This window comes from Salmo salar, chromosome ssa26 (assembly GCF_905237065.1).
Source record: "Salmo salar chromosome ssa26, Ssal_v3.1, whole genome shotgun sequence".
In the NCBI taxonomy this organism is placed as follows: domain Eukaryota; kingdom Metazoa; phylum Chordata; class Actinopteri; order Salmoniformes; family Salmonidae; genus Salmo; species Salmo salar.
Window position 1 is genome coordinate 8,447,311 of NC_059467.1, and position 22,690 is coordinate 8,470,000.

At 47.4% G+C, this 22,690-nt stretch overlaps 1 protein-coding gene across 9 annotated transcripts in view; it reads right to left on the minus strand.

Moving 5' to 3' along the window:
* Window positions 1-22,690, minus strand: part of LOC106587075 (neuron navigator 2) — a 332,866-nt gene that overhangs the window by 99,236 nt on the left and 210,940 nt on the right. For 8 of the 9 annotated variants that reach the window (XM_014175004.2, XM_014174998.2, XM_014174997.2 and 5 more), the window contains one exon: window positions 331-448. In XM_014175004.2, the coding sequence (XP_014030479.2) occupies window positions 331-448 (118 nt within the window). Of the gene's footprint in view, window positions 1-330; window positions 449-11,567; window positions 11,845-22,690 lie in introns of those variants that run through there. The other variant, XM_014175005.2, reaches the window with a different exon arrangement.

Sequence of the window (22,690 nt, forward strand, 5' to 3'; positions counted from 1 at the left end):
GACTGCACCACTGTCAAATATTTCAGCGTTAAACTGAAGGGTTTTCCTAACTCAATTTTGGAGAATAATAATTTATTGATAATACGTTAATAATGTATTTTTTTTTGGTGTGGAAATTAATACTTTTATGAGGACAGTTCATCACCAATAGCATATGCCATTATGGCGATTACCGTACAAATATACATTAGGATACATAGCGTTACGACTTGAAAGATGTATAAACATGGTATCTGCATGAGAAGTCTAGTCCATCGACTGAACTCATTAGCAGTGACAGTAATAACATGGCATCAAGAGAAGAGATGGTAAATGAAGTGTACCCCTTACCGACAACCTGTATGATCTCCGCGAGCAGCACTCCGTCTGTGACGTCTGTCTGCAGGTCCTTGATAAGTCGCTTGTGTCCTGACTTGGCTAGGTAGTGGTTGGCCCAATCCGTATAGATCTGTTCAGGACACAAAACATCAGCGTCCGTTTATTAGACGCCCAGGGGAACGACTCATATCAAAAGCGAAACACAACTCTTGCGGCCTCCGCTTTTTAGAAGTCATGCGAGTGTTTAAAATCCTGTAACACTTAAAAAAAAAAAAGACAAATGACTCAAATTAAACACATTTACGACTCAAATAAAATAAAAAAATAGGACCCACGCACCCCCTTTTCTTTCGTTGGGGGACGCAGAGCTGGCATATATCCGCGTGGTATTCAAATTGGGACCATTGTGCTCGGATTGCGCAGCAGCGAGAGCAGACGGTTTTCAATGAGGCGCTGACATCACGAACTCGTGGACAGAAAAGGCCCTTCAGAGTGTGCGGCGGGGGGGGGGGGTTGAATTAAGCGTCTGAATAATCTGAATAGTTTCGTTTGTAATTGGTTGTTGCAGACAACTCTCTATCTCCTGCTCTCTCACTCTCCAAGGCTGCTTGCCTCTCCGGGATGTATTTGGGTAAATAAAAAACCCCAAGCAAGAGCAGAGGGAGAGAAAGATGCCAAGGGTCAGAGAGAGAGAGAGAGAGAGATACCATCTCAAATTGAGATTCAAAATGTTGGTAACAAACAAAAGCACTGAAGTAAGGACACAGTGATGCTAGAAATAATAACTAGAAATAACTAATAATAACTAGAAATAGCAGCAATTTGGTAGGGAAGGGGATGCTGAACAGATTCAGAAAATGTTTCTAAAGAGTGCGCTTCATGTGGAAAATTGTAGAAACACGTTCAAAATCTCAAGGCAAATTCTAAATACAATTCTGGAGTAACCGAATTAAGTCTGACATTTTTTGGTTGTCTGAAGCATCCCCGGATGAATCTGAGCATTGTTTTTCTGCTGCCGTCACTTCAGTATTTCAAACGGCTAAAATTAAGCATCAGACACGCGCACATGCACACGTACACACAATGTGACCCCGGTTCTCTGTGTTTTTAAAGGTAAATAGACCTGGGGCCAATTCAGAGTGACGCGTCATATGAATCGCTGCTCTGAACGTTTCATTTCGAAACGTACACGCGCAGAGCGAGGTTCAAAACACTGTTTTATGTAGGCTCCGCATGCACGCTTGCAAGCTCTCTCTCTCTCTCTCTCTCTTTCTCACACACACATGCACACACACACACACACACAGCTATAACATGGCTCAGACAGCGCTAAACAAGCCTTTAAGCAAAGGATAACACTCTCTCAAAACACTGGGGGGGGTTGCAGTAAGAAAAGGAAAGTGGGTGTGCCTTGAAGCAGTTTTATGCAGCAGGTAAAATGAGGGGTTTGGGTGTCATTAAAAAGCAGGTAAAATGAGAAGCTGTCAATCATTGGAGCAGAAGAGGAACCAGTGGAAGACCCCCTGTGGGTGGGAGGGGGGCAGGTTTAAAGGGAGGAGGGCAGGATGGTGGATCCATCCTATCCAGAGCCATATTCAGGAGCTTATGAATCACTGGATTTCATGACTTATTGAACTGGAAGGACAATCGCGTACAATAACACATAGGACCTCTGATTTAAGATCAAAACATACCCTGAGGGTATATGAAGAAACACGGGGCACTGAGAAGAGGGAACGCAGAGGGAGGGAAAATGAAGCGGGAGAGAATCCTACTTTCAAAACTCTATAGTGCAAGGCTGGTGAAATCCTGCTCACTAAAACCAGAACACCACACACTAAAAGGCCTGTGCTGTCCAACCCACTTACACTAATAACCTGTCAACTAGTAGGGTTCTTAACCCGTTAGCAAAGAGGCCTAAAGCAGCACTTAACACACCAGAAGATACCTTTGATCCGTGTCTGACGGCGCTGTCAGCCACTCTGGGACTTCTCCACATCACAGGGAAAAGCAACTCTCTCCCAGAACATATCTGATTATTCCTTAACTTCACCAACTATAGGCACCAACCGTACTGACAGCATCCCAGCCCCCTAATATGTGTGTTTGTAATAGTAGAATAACCCATTTTAGCGTTGAGTTTGTAAATAAAGTCAGCGGGGAAGACGTAGACCTAACATGGCAAATAGGGAAAAAGAGATGAGTGGATTTTCTATTTCATCAGTGTTGTGTTTGTTACACGTTAATCAATGATTCTTTCAAGAGGGGAAATCCCACATCAGCCTCATTCCCGAAAATTCCCAGTAATCCCACCCTCTCATCCCAGGATTGGGGTTATTTTTTGGGGAGCTGTAAATTGGTAAGAGGGACATTCCCCTCTTCAAGGGAATGCAACATGACACTGAGTGGCTGGGATCTGATTCATACACAGTCTCGGACCACTCACTGTACCCTTTGCAAGACCCCTGTGTGTGTATGTGTGTGTGTTTGTTTCTGCGTGTGTGTGTATGTCGGTGTGTCCTCTAAAGGGTTAAAGCCGTGTGAATGAGCAACAGTGTGACATCTCGTTCAAAATGGGTCACACAATGTTCTATGAACACGAACACACACACACACACACACACACACACACACACACACACACACACACACACACACACACACACACACACACACACACACACACACAGATGCCCTTAGGCCACACACAATTGTCTCTCTCCCACTGCATGCCTTAGACATTTCGCACAAACATGCCTCACAACCAGCCTCCACACACCACCCAGGCCTGCCGACTCATCAATCCAGCATATGATGCCCCGCAGAGGGCATGACGCACACAAGCCTCCCCCTACAGCGCTGGGTCATGGACTGGGGAGAGAGAGAGGGAGGGAGAGGACAGGCAGCTCATCACACTGACATGCCCTTTACCTGTTGGTAGGGACTTTCGGGAAGAGAAGAGATGGTGATTGGAGTGGATGCTTTGATGTCAAAGGCATACTCTCAGAGATGTCACAGCTGCTCATTGCATACTGATTGAAGTGGGGAATGCTAAACAGGTGTGTGTGTGTGTGTGTGTGTACATGCACGTGTAAAGAGAAGGCATTGAAAAAAAAAACAGGGGCCACAACTTTTCATTAACTTACTCTTTCATCTTTCACTTTGTTTGTCATGCATCCTTTGACTTACATGCTACACCCCCCCCCACACACACACACACACACACACACGCACACACATGCAGTCTTGTATAACTAACCTTGTGGGGACACACAATTCAGTCCCATTCCTTAACCCGAAAACATAACCTTAACCATAGCTCATAACCCTAGCTCCTAAACCTAACCCTAATTCCAACCCTAACACTAATTCTAACCTTAACCCCCCCCAATCCTCCCACACACACACCACAGGGATCTCATCCAAAGAGCAGCCCTGCCCACACACACACAGTACAACCAACGAGCAATAACAGCACTTTGAGTCGATTCAGCATCATGGTTCCCACACACACACAGTACAACCAACGAGCAATAACAGCACTTTGAGTCGATTCAGCATCATGGTTCCCACACACACACAGTACAACCAACGAGCAATAACAGCACTTTGAGTCGATTCAGCATCATGGTTCCCACACACACACAGTACAACCAACGAGCAATAACAGCACTTTGAGTCGATTCAGCATCATGGTTCCCACACACACACACACACACTAAAAAAACATGTGCTTTCCAACCCACATACACTAATAACCTGTCAACTACTAGGGTTATTACCCCGTTAGCAAAGAAGCCTAAAACGGCACTTAACACACCATTATGTCCTAATCTAGTGAAGTGAAAGAGAACCAGGTTAAGAAAACACCCAGGACTCACGAGATGCCACATACAGCGAGCGCGTCTGGAAGTTAAACTCTGTTCAATTTGCTAATGGCACGGCACTGGACGCAGAACATACCAAAACACACACTCTGCTGTGATTACACTTTAGAGGAGGTGAAATGGTAGGCTACATTTCCCTCGTTTACTTTCGCGCTCCTGAAGTTGGGGTCTCTATTCTCAGGCGCATGAAAGAACAACCGTATAGACGGCTCGACACAATTCTGTGACTTGTGTGATTTTTGCAAGTACAGCGCACCGAGTTTGCTCAATTGAGCCTGTAATATCTACGAGTCTCTGTGGTGTGTAGGCATTACTGCTCGTCTTCGTGAGAGGTATTGACATGTTGAAATCACCAAGCTTTCTGTTTAAGCGACTAGCGCACAGCTCAGACACTCATACATAACCCACAAGACATGCTATCAGAGGTCTCTTCACAGTCCAGAAAAAACAACGGGAAACGCACAGTACTAAACTCAGCAAAAAAATTTACTCAGTCCTCTCACTGTCATTCAGTTACTGTCCCAACGCTCTAACCACTAGGCTACCTTAGGCTCATGTCTCCTTGCAGCATGCCTAAGGCACGGTCACACAGATGAGCAGGGACCCTGGGCATCTTTCTTTTGGTGTTTTTCAGAGTCAGTAGAAAGGCCTCTTTAGTGTCCTAAGTTTTCATATCTGGGACCCTATTTGCCTACCGTCTGTAAGCTGTTAGTGTCTTAACGACAGTTCCACAGGTGCATGTTCATTAATTGTTTATGGTTCATTGAACAAACATTGGAAACAGTGTTTAAACCCTTTACAATGACGATCTGTGAAGTTATTTGGATTTTTACGAATTATCTTTGAAAGACAGGGTCCTGAAAAAGGGACGTTTCTTTTTTTCTGAGTTTACATAGAGCCATGACTACATGGAACTCTATTCCACATCATGTAACTCAGTCAAGCAGTAAAATCAGATTAAAAAATGACTACATGGAACAGCGCGGACTGTGAAGAGACACACACACACACACATAATTCGCAAACATATGCTAACACACGCACATACATATACCCCTTTTTCTCCCCAATTGGTAGTTACAGTCTTGTCCCATCACTGCAACTCCTGTACAGACTCAGGAGAGGCAAAGGTCGAGAGCCATGCATCCTCTGAAACACGACCCTGACAAGGCGCACTGCTTCTTGACACACCGCTCACTTAACCTGGAACCCAGATGCGCCGACGTGTCGGAGGAAAACCGTACAGCTGTACGACCGAAGTCAGCGTGCATGCGCCCGGCCCGCCACAAGGAGTCGCTAGAGCGCGATGGGACAAGGACATCCCGGCCGGCCAAACCCTCCCCTAACCCGGACGATGCTGGGCCAATTGTGTGCCGCCTCATGGGTCTCCCGGTCGGGGCCAGCTGCGACACAGCCTGGGATCGAATCCGGGTCTGTAGTGACGCCTCAAGCAATGCCTTTTACTGCTGCGCCACTCGGGAGGCCCCACACATACGTTTTAATATTTTTCTGTATTATTGATTCTGTATTGTACACACAGCATTCTACCTGCCTGCTACCTGCCTCTGTCCGCCCCTCTCCATAAATACACACAACGTCCTCTATAAGTGCACAGAGGGAACTGGCTCAACCCCAGACCAGCTATTTTGGGTTGACCCCTCATCTACACTTTCTATACCTCCATTCCGCTCTCTTTTCCTTTCCCTCTCTTTATCGTTCCTCTCTCTCTCACACAAGGATGTTACCATCAGTGCCTGGTCTCTCTCTTCTCTTTCTCCTTGTTCCTCTCATCTTCCCTGTTCCATTCATCACTTCTTCCTCCCTCCTTTTTCACTTTCCCCACTTCTAATACATGATTGATTTTTCATGTTTTTCTCTTTTCTACATTCGCCTTTCTCTCTTTCTCCCTGATCGTAACCATCTCTCAGCAAGCCCCTCAAGGCTCTTACCGTTTTAAAGTGCCCACAGGAGAAGCGGCTGGGTCCCCTGACAGGCACCCTGAGGCCCCCACACACCGCCATCCAGGCCCCTCAGGTGGGGGTAGAGGCTGTTTGTCCAGAAAACTCCCCCAAAAAAGACAGGACTATAGACGAGCGCTCGTTATAGCGGCGCTCTGTCACATAGACGAGGTGGTAAATATAGCCATGATGTCCGTCTGACGACTCTCTTCTTTCCTTCTCACACCTCTCTCTCTCTCTACTAACCACTCTGTTTACAAACGTCCCATTTTATACCTCTCTCCACTCTGTCACGCACCGTCTCTGCTCTCCTCCAAGTGCTCTAAGACACTGTCTCAAACGCCCTCTACTTTTCAACTCTCTCTCTCTCTCTGTCTCTCGCTCTCTTTCTGAATCACTCACTCAATCACTGAGTCAACTCTTCTCTCCAATGCCTCCTTCAATCTCTAACCCCCCCTCCCTCTCTTCCCAACCCCTGACTCATAACCCTCCCATCCCAGCGCAATAGCCTCCTCCCCTTCCCAAGGTGCTGCTGGGCTCAGACCCCCAGATGGACAGTGTAAACAAGATGAATGCACATGTCAGAGGTAACAGAGTAACAGGCCTCTATAGCCTCTATCTCTAACAGCCTCTACCTCTAACAGCCTCTACCTCTAACAGTATCTAACTCTAACAGCCTCTACCTCTAACAGGCTCTACCTCTAACAGCCTCTACCTCTAACAGTCTCTACCTCTAACAGCCTCTACCTCTAACAGCCTCTGCCTCTAACAGCCTCTGCCTCTAACAGCCTCTGCCTCTAACAGCCTCTGCCTCTAACAGCCTCTACCTCTAACAGCCTCTACCTCTAACAGCCTCTACCTCTAACAGCCTCTACCTCTAACAGCCCATTAACTGTCCTCTTACATCCTCCACACCTGGCACTGTACATAAATAACACACACACACACACACACACACACACACACACACACCACGCTTGTTCAGGTGAGGTCTGACACATTTGAGAACCGGAGACAGCAGGACAAAAGGGGAAAGTCTGCCCTCGTAACCTGGTCTTTCCCATCTATCAGCTCCAAGCTATATGATGCTTTTGTTTCTTTCCAGAGAGAAAGTTCGCTGTCCTTTAAACTATCACTTGTTGCCTTTGGCAGTGAATCTGAAAAGTATGAGTGTGTGTGTGTGTGTGTTAGAGTGTTTCTACATTGTAAAGGGTCATATCAACGGTATAGTGTACTGTACACACACACACCTCAACCTCCACTCCACCTCCACACACACACACACACACACACGCCTAACATGCTACCTCACCCCTCCATCACCTTTAAACCAATTCTGTCCTCTCAGCATCCATACGGCTGGGGCTGGCGATAACATGTGGCAACACTTACCGCCCACGCCAGGGTAGGCACCAGATGGCTGATGGGAGAATGATGGATGACTATCCTACGCTACCCAATGCCCATCTGAAGGGGAGGACCCAGAAAAGGAGGAGGTGCAACAGCAGTGTTTAGGGTAAATCGAGTGGCCCGTGGAAGTGTTATTTCTCCCCTGTTACACACCCACACAGACACGCACACACACTTTGGTCCTATTTGGCTGATGTCACCTCCACCCCAAACAGAAACACACGCACACACTAGAAAGTACAATAAAACACTTTATTTGAATGACAGGCCAGACCCTGAACCCAGACCTCTCATTGGTTTCAGCCAATCAGTGAATACCTTCACAAACAGATGGCTTATGGGAAATCAATATTCATCCGCTGCACGATATGACAACAATTTGTTGGAGGGGGGGGGCTGGCTATCTGACTGCTGCTGGACTACAGTGACCCCTCAACACCTGTCACAACTCATCATAGGAATAAATGGGTAATGAACACGATAAAAGGAGGAGGGGAGAGAGAGAGAGAGAGAGAGAGAGAGAGAGAGAGAGAGAGAGAGAGAGAGAGAGAGAGAGAGAGAGAGAGCTGAGAGAGAATGTATTCAGCTTATAAAATAGGCAGACGGGGAGGTCTATCTATAAGCACAGTTGTTCAACTCTTTGAGAAGCCAAACCCCCCACCACAGACCAGGGCAGAGATCTAGATCTCCTGGTCTCTGTAGCGTAGTGGTTTAGGGCTGAGGAGGGCTTCCTAAACTGCACGTTCTCTCTCTGCAGTCTGTGGTGGACACACACACACACACACACACACACACACACACACACACACACACACACACACACACACACACACACACACACACACACACACACACACACACACACACACACACACACACACACACACACACACACACACACAGCTCTTTTAAGTGGTTCTGGCCCGCAGCTCGCAGTACAGTTACAGAACGATATCAGGCCCACTCTAAATGACCCTTGTCATGTCTGAGCTTGAAAGAGCTGTGGTTGGAAATGCCTGGAAGCCATACTCCGCTTCCCCCACCCCCTTTCTTCCTCCATCCATCCATCCCCCCCTCTCATCTCATCTCCTCTTCATCTCCTCCTTTTCCAACCCCAATGACACAGGTTGAGATGGTGTACGTCCGTACTGTACTCTCTACCCTGATGGTCAACATACGGGCCTAGGTGTGACGCTGAAAAACCCACAGGGAACGTTCTTTAAGACTGACGTTCTTTATTATCTGGCGGGGTGCGTGCGAGCGTGGGTGCGTGCGAGCGTGGGTGTGATTGTGTGTGTGCCTGCCTAGGTGAGCGTGTGCGTTTAGGCTACGCCTGTAGCTATTGTGCAGACTTGGTGGCAGCAGGACGGCTGTCGAGGCTCGGTGTGTTAGCGGCTAATGACAGTGTGACCCCCTTGCTCTTTGGCACAGAGTGCCATCTTAAACACATGAGCTCCTCCACTCAAACCGATTCAGACAGCGGTCTGATCTGAGCAACACAAACAATACACAGCTAATACACAGCAATACACATGCACATCTCCCTCGTACTGTCCATCTTGCCTCTCTCGCTTTCTCTCACGCGCACGAGCACGCACACACGCGCTTCTCAAAATCTCTACTACTCCATCCTTGAGAAAGAGAAAGCTTCCCTTCATCCCTATAAGTGTCCTCCCTCCTTCTATCCTTCGCTCTGCCCCCCTTTCCTTCTCTCTCATCCCCAGAATTCCAATAAGACACCGCTGGACTGCTTGTGTTCTGGTAAGAATCTTCCATTGTGATTGATGTTGCATGTTCCATAATGTCCATAATACGTTCAGAAAAGGTCATGTCAGTAATCAATAGTCCTTTATTAGGATGAAGTAGGTGGTGGACATTGACTACACATTGTAAAAAGAAAGATCATTTTGCACAGACACATACATTCACGCGCGTGCACACGCACGTACGCACGCACGCACGCACACACACACAAACTCAGAGAGAGAGAGAGAAACACACAGGCCTGACCCCTGCACTCTGTGGGTCTTCTGTCAGTCATGCTGCTACCACTGAAGGCTACCACTGAAGGCTTACCACTGAAGGCTACCACTGAAGGCTTACCACTGAAGGCTACCACTGAAGGCTACCACTGAAGGCTACCACTGAAGGCTACCACTGAAGGCTACCACTGAAGGCTACCACTGAAGGCTTACCACTGAAGGCTACCACTGAAGGCTACCACTGAAGGCTACCACTGAAGGCTACCACTGAAGGCTACCACTGAAGGCTTACCACTGAAGGCTACCACTGAAGGCTTACCACTGAAGGCTTACCACTGAAGGCTACCACTGAAGGCTACCACTGAAGGCTACCACTGAAGGCTACCACTGAAGGCTTACCACTGAAGGCTACCACTGAAGGCTACCACTGAAGGCTACCACTGAAGGCTTACCACTGAAGGCTACCACTGAAGGCTACCACTGAAGGCTACCACTGAAGGCTACCACTGAAGGCTACCACTGAAGGCTACCACTGGTACATAACTAAACAGGTTTATCATCTCTCCTCTCCAGACCGGCAATAACCTGCCTGCTCTACCTACGACTGACTGATTTACTGACTGTGTCTGACTGTCTGACGGAGTTGAGATAATAACTGGGGATGAGTACTGAGGGGAAGAAAAACGAGGGAGAAAGGGAGGGAAGAGGGATTCTGCTCCTCCTTTCAAGTCTGTTAACCTGGGACGAGTCAGTGTGTGACTCGTAATAGCAAACGTAACTCAGCTGTCCTTCTCCGTGGCATAAGGTATCATGTAATTCACTGAATATGAAGATCTGTTTTCCATCAGCTCACACCACAGGACTTCTCTGTGCCTGACTGATACCCGTGTCTATCAGCGGAACCCAGAACCCGTCCGCTATGATTATTAATACGGTCAGCGCCATATGACGCCAAACACAGAGAAGTAACGCAGAGCCATCCTGCCTGTCCGTATGTCCGTCCGCCCGTCCGTCTGTCTACGTGCCTGTCTGTCTACTTGTCCGCCCGCCCTCCCTCCCGCCCGCCCGCCCTCCCTCCCTCCCTCCCTCCCTCCCTCCCGCCCGCCCACCCTCCCAGCCCGCCCGCCCGCCCTCCCGCCCTGCCTCCCTCCCGCCCGCCCGCCCTCCCTCCCGCCCAGCCTCCCTCCCGCCCGCCCGCCCTCCCTCCCGCCCTCCCGCCCTGCCTCCCTCCCGCCCGCCCGCCCGCCCGCCCTCCCCTCCCTCCCGCACGCCCGCGCGCCAGCCCTCCCCTCATGCCTCTCTGTTGTCACTCTGTCTCGTCTATTTCTAAGAATAATTCAGAAGAAAACAAAACACACACGCTCTCTCAGAGTCTCACGCTCAACACTCCTCAACCTCTGGTGGCTAATACCTTACTAAGCCTGTTTGGACTTTCCATGCAGACGTCGAAGCGTCGCTACAGCACACCGACACTAGGTGAGGGGAAAACACGCATTGGCTCAGCACTTTCCCCCCTGACAGACACCGACTAGCTAGTCTGTGCAATCTGACACCACAATGAACGCTGGTGGGCTGGTGAAGAGACAAGTGTTTCCAACCACAAAACGAACACAAGATCAACATCGGAGGGACAGAACAGAGCTGCTCCGGGGTGCGGAACGACCGGAATCAAGTGGAGGGAAAAGAGAGGATCGTCGTTCGACAACCTGTCTCTTTCTTTTACAGCAATTGCAGGGTTCCTTTTTCGGAGCTTTGAAATGTAATAGAAGTGTTTTTCTTTCGGAATTGACACAACAAGAGGAGAGTGAGAAATCTAGTCAGGTGGTGAGAGAAATGTACAGCATGCATACTGTGCAGTGAACAGTATCTCTGGCAAATACAGTCAAAAAAAAATACAATCCTCTGAAGGAGATCTCCTGACACGATACCTGTTCATAACTACTTTTACCAGCTTAAAACCTCAAAAAGAAGGCCGCCCAGACTGACCACTGGGATGACCTGAACATATTTACCAGCTTCATGGTGATGTTGTTCTGCTCCCAGCGACACAGCAGCACATTCATCTTCCTCCTCTCTCTTCCTTATCCTCCTCTTCCTCCCTCCACACACACACACACACACGCCTGTATTAGGTAGGAGTGGGAGGACCAACGGCTAGCCAGGCCCAGACAGAATCCATCAGAGCCAAAGGAGGAAACAGGACTGAGGACCGATGGAGGCCGACTAACCCAGAAGAGATCCACAGAAAGAGAGGATAGGTAGGTCGAGTAGAGTAGAGAGGTAGAGAGAGAGATCAAATGTGAGAGGGTTTTGAGAAAAGAAAGAACGAAATTAAGAAAAAGGCCCCCCAAAAAAAGTTTGAGGGAGTGAGCGATCCAAGAAAATCCACTATATATCCAGTTAAAAGAGCCTGCTCCTGCACCTATCTCTAGCCCAGCAGGTCTCACTGTGCCTGGGGCCGGTGCTCACAGCCTACCCCTTCCCTCCTTTCTCTCCACCCCCTCTGGGTCCGCAGAAGGAGGAGGGAAACGAATGCTTCAGTCAAGAGGAGCTTCACCACCGCTACTGTTATGCCACTGCTCTGTCTGAGGGCTAGCCAAACCAAACACACACACGGAGGGGAACCCCCTTCCTCTCCACCTCCCACTCCACCCCTCCTCTTCCACCTCCCCTCCCCTGGACGCCCTCGGCAACGCTGGGCACTGTGCTATCGCTTTTAAAATGGACCACTCGTCATACGGGGAGGAGAAAGGGAAGAGAAAGGAGAGAAGAGAAGAGAGACCTCTTAACCTTCTACCCTCTGTGATCCCCCCCCTCCCCCACACAAAAAAAAGTATCATGCAGGTGCATGATAATACTAGAAGGGGGTGAAGAGCGGGTGAAGGAGGGTAGGTTAGAGGACAAACCACACTGGCCTCCTAACTACCCCTCTCTGTTTTCTATTTATTCTGTATTTAACCAGTCCTCCTCCTTTCTTTAAAAAAAGAGAGGGGAGGTTTTATTTTCCAGAACCGAACACGGAACAGTCCCGTCTCTGATCACCATTCACCCACAGCTTACTGCTGCACAGTGTGTGTGTGTGTGTGTGTGTGTGTGTGTGTGTGTGTGTGTGTGTGTGTGTGTGTGTGTGTGTGTGTGTGTGTGTGTGTGTGCTCGCGGGCACATGTGTGTCCGTGCTCCACGCGGGATGCCCTCCATCTGAGAACACTCCAACCACCTACACACACACACACACACCCCGCCGCGAACCACAAATTACAAGCCAAATTTGAACTTTGGGAATCGCCCAAGACGAAGCGAAAGGTTCCCGCAGTACGGGAGACATGATCATTTCGAACACACGCCTGTAGCTATTTGTTGCATCGACAACACTACCACGGCGCTGAAGACTTTAAAGAGCCCCGAAGACCTTGAAACCAACGCAGCTACTGAACTCCTGCTCCCAAATGGTGTTTGAATACAGTGTACTACCGTAAGCCCACTTTCCCCGATTTCTCTCTCATACTTGCACTCAGTCTAGTACTTTACAAATTCGTTGAATTCGACTGTACTCTCCCACACCGATGCACTAGTTACATAGTTAAAAATCCAGCCAGCCTGCAGCACAACACACACAATTCCAGCTCACTACTGGTCTGTCAACTCAGCTTATAACACATCCATTCCCTATAAACCCTACAAGCATCTGTGCATTTAATGACTATGCACTATGGCCTTAGAGGCAGAGAAGATGTGGCCATTTAGGACATGTGTTTAACAGCTATAAACAAGTCCATTAAGTGGTGGGGCTGAGAATCGCAGGGTGTGCTTTGTTTCAGAACCCTGTGAGGGGGAGATTAATCTCAGTGTCCCCTGGACAATGGGCCCTAGCCCCATTGCGGAAAGGGGGCTTTGCTTTGGGGGACCCCTGCAGCCTGGTTCTCGAGGGCTAGGTGGGGAGTGGGGGGTTGGGGTGGTCCTGCTGCTGGCTGTTATATGGGGTGAGGGTTTGTGCGGCGGCGGCGGCGGGGGGGGGGGGTTGGGGGTGTTGCACTGATATTAATCTCCCCCTCAAAAAAATATGGAGAGGAGAAATGGTAAGAAACGATAAACCACTATCAATTCAGTGCATTATTAGACTTTCACCACCTCTCAAATTCTCTCTCTCTCTCTCTCTCTATTAACTCACAGACCTAAGAGGGAAGCTAGTGTTGCATTACCATAGTAATGTGATGTATGATTATAACACAGTTTAGTTCACATTACGGCGCAGTCAGGCAGAACTTCCAACACTCCGAATCACGGAATGCCATCTGGGCCTGGTTGCTATGGGTACCAGCTGTAACCCTGCTAACGAAAGAACATCTAAATATGCTGCAGTGAGCAGGCTGGTCAGATTGTGTGTGCGTGTGTGCGTGTGTGTGTGTGTGTATTGTGTGTGTGTGTGTGTGTATAAATACATAAACATCCAAGTTAATCACTGGAGACGACAAGGTTCTACATAGCAACACTGAAACATAGTCAATGTGTCACTGTTAAGAGGTAAACAAAAGGGTGTTTGGCACTAAGTGGTCGCGCTGGGTTGTTTCTGTTCTCTTGTGGTGTGTGTGAGCCGCGTGTGTGAGTGTCGCTGTGTCTGTGTCTGTTCTCGCTATTCCCAAACAGGCAATCCCTGAGCCTCCCCTGATGAGTACTAAAGCCTAAGTGGGGATCTAAAGCTCTGCAATTAAAAGCATCTCAGGGAATGAGTCACACGTGTGTGTCCGCGCTCCACGCGGGATGCCCTCCATCTGAGAACACTCCAACCACCTACACACACACACACACACACACACACACACACGGCGAATCACGACGTCCAGTTGAGCGTCATTGTGATTCCACGGAGGTCGGATTCGGAGCCATTAAAAGAGCATTTCCTGAGGCAGCAGGTGCTGAATGCTGAACGTTTAACGCAGCAGAGAAGGACAGAGCTCCTATAATCACGCAGCTTCTGGAGGACTCATCCACATCCCCAGTTCATATCGAGGGAGGGAAAGGAAAGGACCAGACGGGTAGATCAATCACACACACCAATCAGATCATTCAGAAAGTGGACAAACCAGAAACCTCCCGTTGCTCTAGTCAAGAACTCTGGGTAAACGTCAATCTCTTTGGTCAGCCTACAGCGGTGATTCAGTCCTACCACCATCCCATTTGAGGGTGACTTTACAACTTACCCTCTGGAGGTCACGTGACATCATCACCACCCGTGACCTCTACCTCGTGGTACCGCCCTCCCTATCGACGCCACCACGCGGTTTAGACCGGAATAGATGAAGATGGCGTCTGATTGGGTTAGCCTAACCGTGGTCCCGCCATGGTCCCAGGAGTGACCACGTACAATGGGCCCCGTTCGTCTGACGGACGTGCTCTTTGTGACACTGACACAGGAATGGAGAGAAGGAGCGAAAGAGGAGAGAAGGAGAGAAGGGCACCTAAGGGAGGTCTCTGAATGGACGTTAGCCCAGTAGAAACAGATGGGCAGACCTAATGAATACGGTTATCCGCCGGACAGGGAGAGGAGGGGCTGTGACCTCACACAGAAAGACAGGGGGAGACACAGGAACTGGAATTAGATCAGGAAGGATCAAATTGACATTATGTCATAAAGTGCACCTGGGAGTCAGCTGGTCCAATCATTTCACTCAGTTCACGTAGACATCACGTCCACATACGACATCATAGGTGAGGATGATCCCTTGTACTTCCTGAATAATCTTGAGATGTATGACATCACTGTCTAATCCTTCTCTATCTGATTCTAGCACAGGTACAGGAAATACAAATATACCTGGAAATACAACACTATATTCCGGGGTATATTGTGGGCATTCTACATACAGTATATTGTGTTTGTTAACATAGATATAATGTAATGCTGCATTAGATATGACTAGTATGACAACAGCTACAACAACAGTGAATCTGTATTATATAGCCTTGCCAAAACACTACCCATAAAATAGTGTGTTGACTCATAAAACATTACTAATAAACAAAGTGTGTATTGTTTGTGACTGTTAGGCTCGATGTTCTGTCACAGAGGGATACTAAAAGCCTGGTCCCAGACCTGTTTGTGCTTTTTTTGGTGCTTTTGCCTACATCGCCAAGATATACACTGTCATGTTTGGCCTGACAATTCCATAACGAGTTGGCAAGAGACCAGAAACAGACTGGCAACCAGGCTAGAATACTAACTCTACCCAAACAAAACAGAATGAAATCTGATATCAAAGCAGACAGAGGCCGTTCCCTTGTGCCGCTTTGTGAATGATAGAAACAGGTCCATGCCAATGAATCATTTATTATCCATGTATACATTTCTGTATTGATTCACAGTGGCTCTGCTATCTTCTTTATAGAAAGAAGCTGCTAGTTCTATGGGGGGAAAAAGCCAAGATCCTTATCCTGAAACAGAGGAACTCCAATACTATCAGAGAATCAAATGGTGTATTGGCAGCGTGTGACGTCTGCGTGTGAATTAGAGAAGGAGGCAGGGCGGTGGCACTCTGGACCGACGGATTCCGGGATAGCGATCTAGCCTTCCCTCAGCGAGCGAGCAAAGAGGCGTGCCGCCAATATAGGCTCCTGTCTGAGACTTTCATTGTGGCACAAACACTAAAAGACAAGGACACACATCCATATAGAAGCAGACAAGAAGACATACATAGCCTACATTTAGACACACCCGCTCTAACATTATACCCATTTCTGGTCTGATAAGATTCCACAGTGGACACAGTCAGCCACTGAGCGAGCGATGCCTGTATTCTGTAGTCAACAAACATTTCAGACACTTGCTGTGCACACGTTAGTCAAACTATTCAAACTAGTCAGAGTGTATTCGCTGCATGCGAGCGTCAATGTGTGTGAGCTTTACTGTGTGTCGATGGGGAATTAAGCCAGACAAACCTCTTCTCTTTTAGCTCAGACATGAAAATCACAGAGAGAAGAACGGGGAAAAAAATTGCGATGGGGAAAATAACTAATGTTACATATCACAATATTATTTTGGACAATATTATATTGATACTTGGACTCCATGAATCGATTTGTCAAAAAAATGATTATTTCTACTGTCACGCCCTGATCTGTTTCACCTGTCTTTGTGATTGTCTCCACCCCCCTCCAGGTGTCACCCATCTTCCCCATTATCCCCTGTGTATTTATACCTGTATTCTCTGTCTGTTGCCAGTTCGTCTCGTTTGTCTAAGCCTTCCAGCGTTTTGTGTCTCAGCTGCTGCTTTTTCCAGTTTCTCTTCTTCTCGTCCTCCTGGTTTTTGACCCTTGCCTGACCCTGAGCCTGCCTGCCGTCGTGTACCTTGGCCCCTGCTCTGGATTATCGACCCCTGCCTGCCTTGACCTGTCGTTTGCCTGCCCCTGTTACAATAAACACTGTTACTTCCCACGGTCTGCACTTGGGTCTTACCTTGGTACCTGATATATACAGTATTTTGGATTGAAATTGTTGCTAGGTAGCGTTAGCTAGCGCTCGTCGGCTGCACCTGTGTCAAAACTCCGGTATTTTTCATCCTATAGCTTTTTCTCCATCTTCTTTTTAAATAGTGAGCCGGCATGTTTATTGCATTTTCATTTCCATGACTGATCAAAAGTAATTTTCTCATGCTCTGTCTGCCTGCAGCGGACATTTAGTGAGCAATATATATATGGAACATCAAATCGCAATCAAATCGCAAGACATATAGAATTGCGAGAATTGCAATACATATCGGCACCTAAGTGTCGTGATAACATATCGTTTCGTGAGGTCCCCGGCAATTCCCAGCCCTAATCATTTTTTTTGTTCAATAAAAATGCGGAGAACCTATTAAAGAAAACTAGTCTATATATATTCAGTCACACACATATCATCTCAATCTGCAGTCTAGCCAAAGAGAAAGCGCAATCTCTTCTATGAAGATGACGGCTATTCCACTTGTTTCATAGGCTCACTACACATCCCGAGGAAAACATATGTGAATCCATACCCCTTCTCCTTTCCCTTTGTCATGGTAAATGGCAATGAAGTCAGCCAGACCTCCAGCCAGTTTATCCACTGTGAGGGGAAATTAGCAATCGAATGCAGCAGGATGTAGAGTCCAATCCCACCCCCCATTCCCTTTCATTCTCACCTGCTGGACCCTATGGGTCTCTGGAAGGCCTTAACAACTGGTAGAATACGGGCCCCATTAAAGTCAATGGTCCCCTGAGACAATACTAGAGGTTAAGAGAGTTCCCGGAGGCTGTTGATTGTAAAGAGGGTATGGGGGAGAAGAGGACAGATATCTCTACCGCTAGTCAATCGATATCATCCCGTTAAGGGTCATTTGAATAGATAAGAATCCACACGGTAATCAAATATATTCGCCAATCAAAAAGCATAGCCGCTATCTGAACCCAGCACCTGATCAAGTTCAACGTCAGAGAATGAAATTGAGTCTTTGAATTAAATTGGGCCCAATTACAATCATTCAAATGACTACTGCGTTATCAACACATTACGCATGCTCTTGCCTAATGGTTTGATTAACGGAACTCTGTGTCGATGCTAAATCTCACATCTCGGCTTCCGACGTCCCAGAAAATAATAAAGAAACGTCCTTCAGACATTAATATTGCGCTCAGCAAAGCTCATTCTCTCTTGACTGAAGGTCCTTCTATATCCTGAATCGATATTTGCTTTGAGATCATTTGAGCAAATATTGGGAGAAATGAAACCTCTCCAAAAAGGCGGTCACTGCTGTGTGCTTTTCATCTTGACACTAACGTAGATAAGCCCTAAGTCTTGGTTATGACTCTTTAATCAAACCCAGGCTTTTCATAAAGACAGACTTAAAGCCTTTATCTGGAGAAATGCTTATTAAGATAGAGAGGTCTTATCACACTACTGGCAGATGGGCAGATGGATGTGTGTGTGTGTGTGTGTGTGTGTGTGTGTGTGTGTGTGTGTGTGTTGTGTGTGTGCATGTGCGTGCGTGCATGTCAACTCATATTGTGTTCATATACTGTTGTTTACTCACTGTGTATGTATATTCTGTATCGTCGACATAGTTTATCCTAATATACCTACTACTGTACATAACACCCTCATTTGCTCCAGGGGTGCTGTACTACTATGGCTGACCCTGTGGAACAACACATTTCACTGCACCGATCCAGTGTACATTTTCCAAATTGTACACATCACATACAGTATTTATATTCTCACTCTCATATATGTGCTTGGATTGACATTTCTCGATTTACAAAAAACGAATACAAATGTATTTCTATTGTATTTGCGAGACATTCTACTGCGCTGCTGGAGCTAGTAACACAAGCGTTTCGCTGCCCCTGCCATAACACCTGCAAATCTGTGTGCGTCACCAATGAACTTTGACTGGATGAGTTTTGTGCGGGCGCGGGCGTGCGTGGACATGCCCACTAGAAAGGTCTGTGACACGCTTCCACAATAGGCAAGGTTCATTCACTACAACCCTAGCTGTGACAGACAGATCAATGCCACAAAATGAAGAAATTGAGCAAACAGAATGACATCTTCCCTTTACCTTTCTGTCTCCCTCTCCTCCGATATAGATTTTCCACTCCGGCGAATAAGAAATAGTTCCAGTGTGTGTGTATAGCTGAAAGAAGGAAGGTACATTATCTCCACTGAACAAAAATATAAACGCAACACGCAACAATGTCAAAGATTATAGATACCTTCGGATACCTTGTCGTCAGTGCTTAGACTTAATTCCTTGCCCCCCCCCCCATAGACAGACTGAGGTGTTCAGCATCCTAGAAGCTCTTAGAAGTTACAGTCCTTGTAGTTATTCCAACCTCCTCTCTCTGTTTCTCACTTCCACAGCCAAGGATAAAGGAACCAGCGACAATGCACAGTTGGATATCGAGGGAAGGGAGAGAGGGAAAGGAGAGGAGAGGAGGGAGAGAGGGAAAGGAGAGGAGGGAGAGAGGGAAAGGAGAAGAGGGAGAGAGGGAAAGGAGAGGAGGGAGAGAGGGAAAGGAGAGGAGGGAGAGAGGGAAAGGAGAAGAGGGAGAGAGGGAAAGGAGAGGAGGGAGAGAGGGAAAGGAGAGGAGGGAGAGAGGGAAAGGAGAGGAGGGAGAGAGGGAAAGGAGTGAAATATAGAGGCAGAGAAACAATAGAGGAGAAAAAGGAAAAATAAAGTGTGAAATGTGCTCCCTGGAGATCAAAGAAAACACGGTCCTGAAAATATTTGGTAGAGAAGTGCTATGAATGCATGGTGAACACACACACACACACACACACACACACACACACACACACACACACACACACACACACACACATCCTCGTTCAGAGGCATTCTCTAAATACACAGGCAATGTTTTGTATAGTGAGCAGCATTTTTACACTTTAGACAAGGAGTGGCAGCGATGCCCTTGACTGTGACAAACACGTCACACACCTGCACGCACGTCTCTCACACACACACGTACGTCTCACACACGTCTCACACACGTCTCACACACACACACACACACACACACACACACACACACACACACACACACACACGCACACGCACACAACATTGATGGCCTTGACTACCTCCTTCCTGCCTCTTTGGCAATTGTGCCACTCTGGCTGTATTCACTGCTGAGTACAAAAGGGAGAGGAGATGCAGTACGTAACGTATGCTCACCACTAGAGGCCAGTAGAGGCTGTGTGTGTATTGCTCATCCCTCATCCCTCATATTATGTCAGTGGGCCAAGTGATTTGACTGGGAAGGTGATTTCCCTCTCCCATAAAGACTAGGAATGTACATATTTCCCTTTCAAGATGATTCGATCCGTATCTAGATACATGGGCTCCGATACGACACAGGAACCATTCGTTTTAGTTTGAAATGTATGTGGATACCTGCTCGTCGAAAATCTAGGACTTTCTTCCATTCAGCCACAAGAGCATTAGTGAGGTTGGGCACTGATGTTGGGCGATTACGCTTGGCTCGCAGTTGGCGTTCCAATTCATCCAAAAGGTGTTTGATGGGGTTGAGGTCAGGGCTTTGTGCAGGCCAGTTAAGTTCTTCCACACCGATCTCGACAAACCATTTCTGTATGGACCTAGCTTTGTGCAAGGGAGCATTGTCATGCTGAAACAGGAAAGGGCCTTCCCCAAACTGTTGCCACAAAGTTGGAAGCACAGAATCGTCTAGAATGTCATTGTATGTTGTAGCGTTAAGATTTCCCTTCACTGGAACTAAGAGGCCTAGCCTGAACCATGAAAAACAGCCGCAGGCCATTATTCCTCCTCCACCAAACTTTACAGTTGGCACTATGCATTGGGGCAGGTAGCGTTCTCCTGGCATCCGCCAAACCTAGATTTGTCCGTCTGACTGCCAGATGGTGAAGCGTGATTCTTCACTCCAGAGAACAGATTTCCACTGCTCTAGAGTCCAGTGGCGGTGAACTTTACACCACTTCGATTGGCATTGTGCATGTTGATCTTAGACTTGTGTGTCGCTGCTCGGGCATGGAAACCCATTTCATAAAGTTCCAGACAAACAGTTATTGTGCTGACGTTGCTTCCAGAGGCAGTTTGGAACTCTGAAGTGAGTGTTGCAAAAGAGGAAAGACAAGTTTTACGTGCTACGCACTTCAGCACTCGGCGGTCCTGTTCTGTGAGCTTGTGTGGCCTACCACTTCGCGGCTGAGCCGTTATTGCTCATAGGTGTTTCTACTTCACAGTAACAGCACTTACAGTTGACCAGGGAAGCTCTAGCAGGCTAGAAATGTTTTGAACTGACTTGTTGGAATGGTGGCATCCTATGACGGTGCCACGTTGAAAGTCACTGAGCTCTTCAGTAAGGCCATTCTACTACCAATCTTTGTCTATGGTGATTGCATGGCTGTGTGCTCGATTTTATACACCTGTCAGCAATTAATTTGAAGGGGTGTTCACATATTTTTGTATATATATTGCATTACACTGGATTACCTGGGAATTACCTGGGTTTCTGCATTGATTACTCGTAAAATGTGGTCGGATCTTCATCTAAGTCACAGTAATAGACAAACACAATCAGACTGAACTAATAACACACAAACAGTTGTACTTTTCACAATCTTTTTGAAGACATTGAGTAATCATTCACAGTGCAGGCTGGAAAAAGTAAGTGAACCTCTGTGTTAACGACTTCTCCAAAAGCTATTTGGAGTCAGGTGTTTCAATTAAGGAGATGAGATTGGAGGTGTGGGTTGCACAGGTGCCCTGCCCTTTAAATAAAGGCACACGAAGCCTGGTTACTGACACATCTGTTATTCTCCAGAAAGATTAGTGTGAACCGTGCCTCGATCCCACCAACTTTCACAGGACCTTAGAAGACGCATTATAGAGATGCACAAAGCTGGAAAAGGTTGCAAAAGCATTGCTAAAGACCTTAGGTGTTCATCAGTCCTCGGTAAGACAAATTGTCTACAAATGGAGAAGACTCAGGACTGTTGCTACTCTCCCTGGGAATGGGCGTCCTGCGAAGATCACTCCAAGAGCACAAAGGGCAATCCTGAAAGAGGTGAGAAAGAACCCAAGGGTAACAGCAAAATACCTCCAGAAAACTCTACAAACAACGAAAGTCTGTGTTCATGTGTCCACTATCAGAAAACACTGAACAACAATGGCGTTATGGAAGGACACCACGAAGGAAACCAATGCGGTCTAAAAAAAAAAACATTGCGGCACGTCTCAAGTTTGCCCAGGACCACCTGGATGTTCCACAACGCTTCTGGGAAAATGTGCTGTGGACAGATGAGACAAAAGTTGAACATTTTTGCCCAACGCTATGTGTGGAGGAAAAAGGGCACTGCACACCAACACCAAAACCTCATCCCAACTGTAAAGCATGGTGGAGGGAGCATCTTGGTTTGGGCCTGCTTTGCTGACTCAGGGCCTGTACGTTTTGTAATTATTGAGGGAACAATGAATTCAAAAGTGTATCAAGACATTTTACAGGAGAATGTCAGGGCAGCAGTCCGTGACCTCAAGCTTAAGAGAGGTTGGGTGACGCAACAAGACAATGACCCGAAGCACACAAATTAATCAACTAAAGAATGGCTGAAAAGGAAGAAGATTTTTGCTTTGGAATGTCCTGA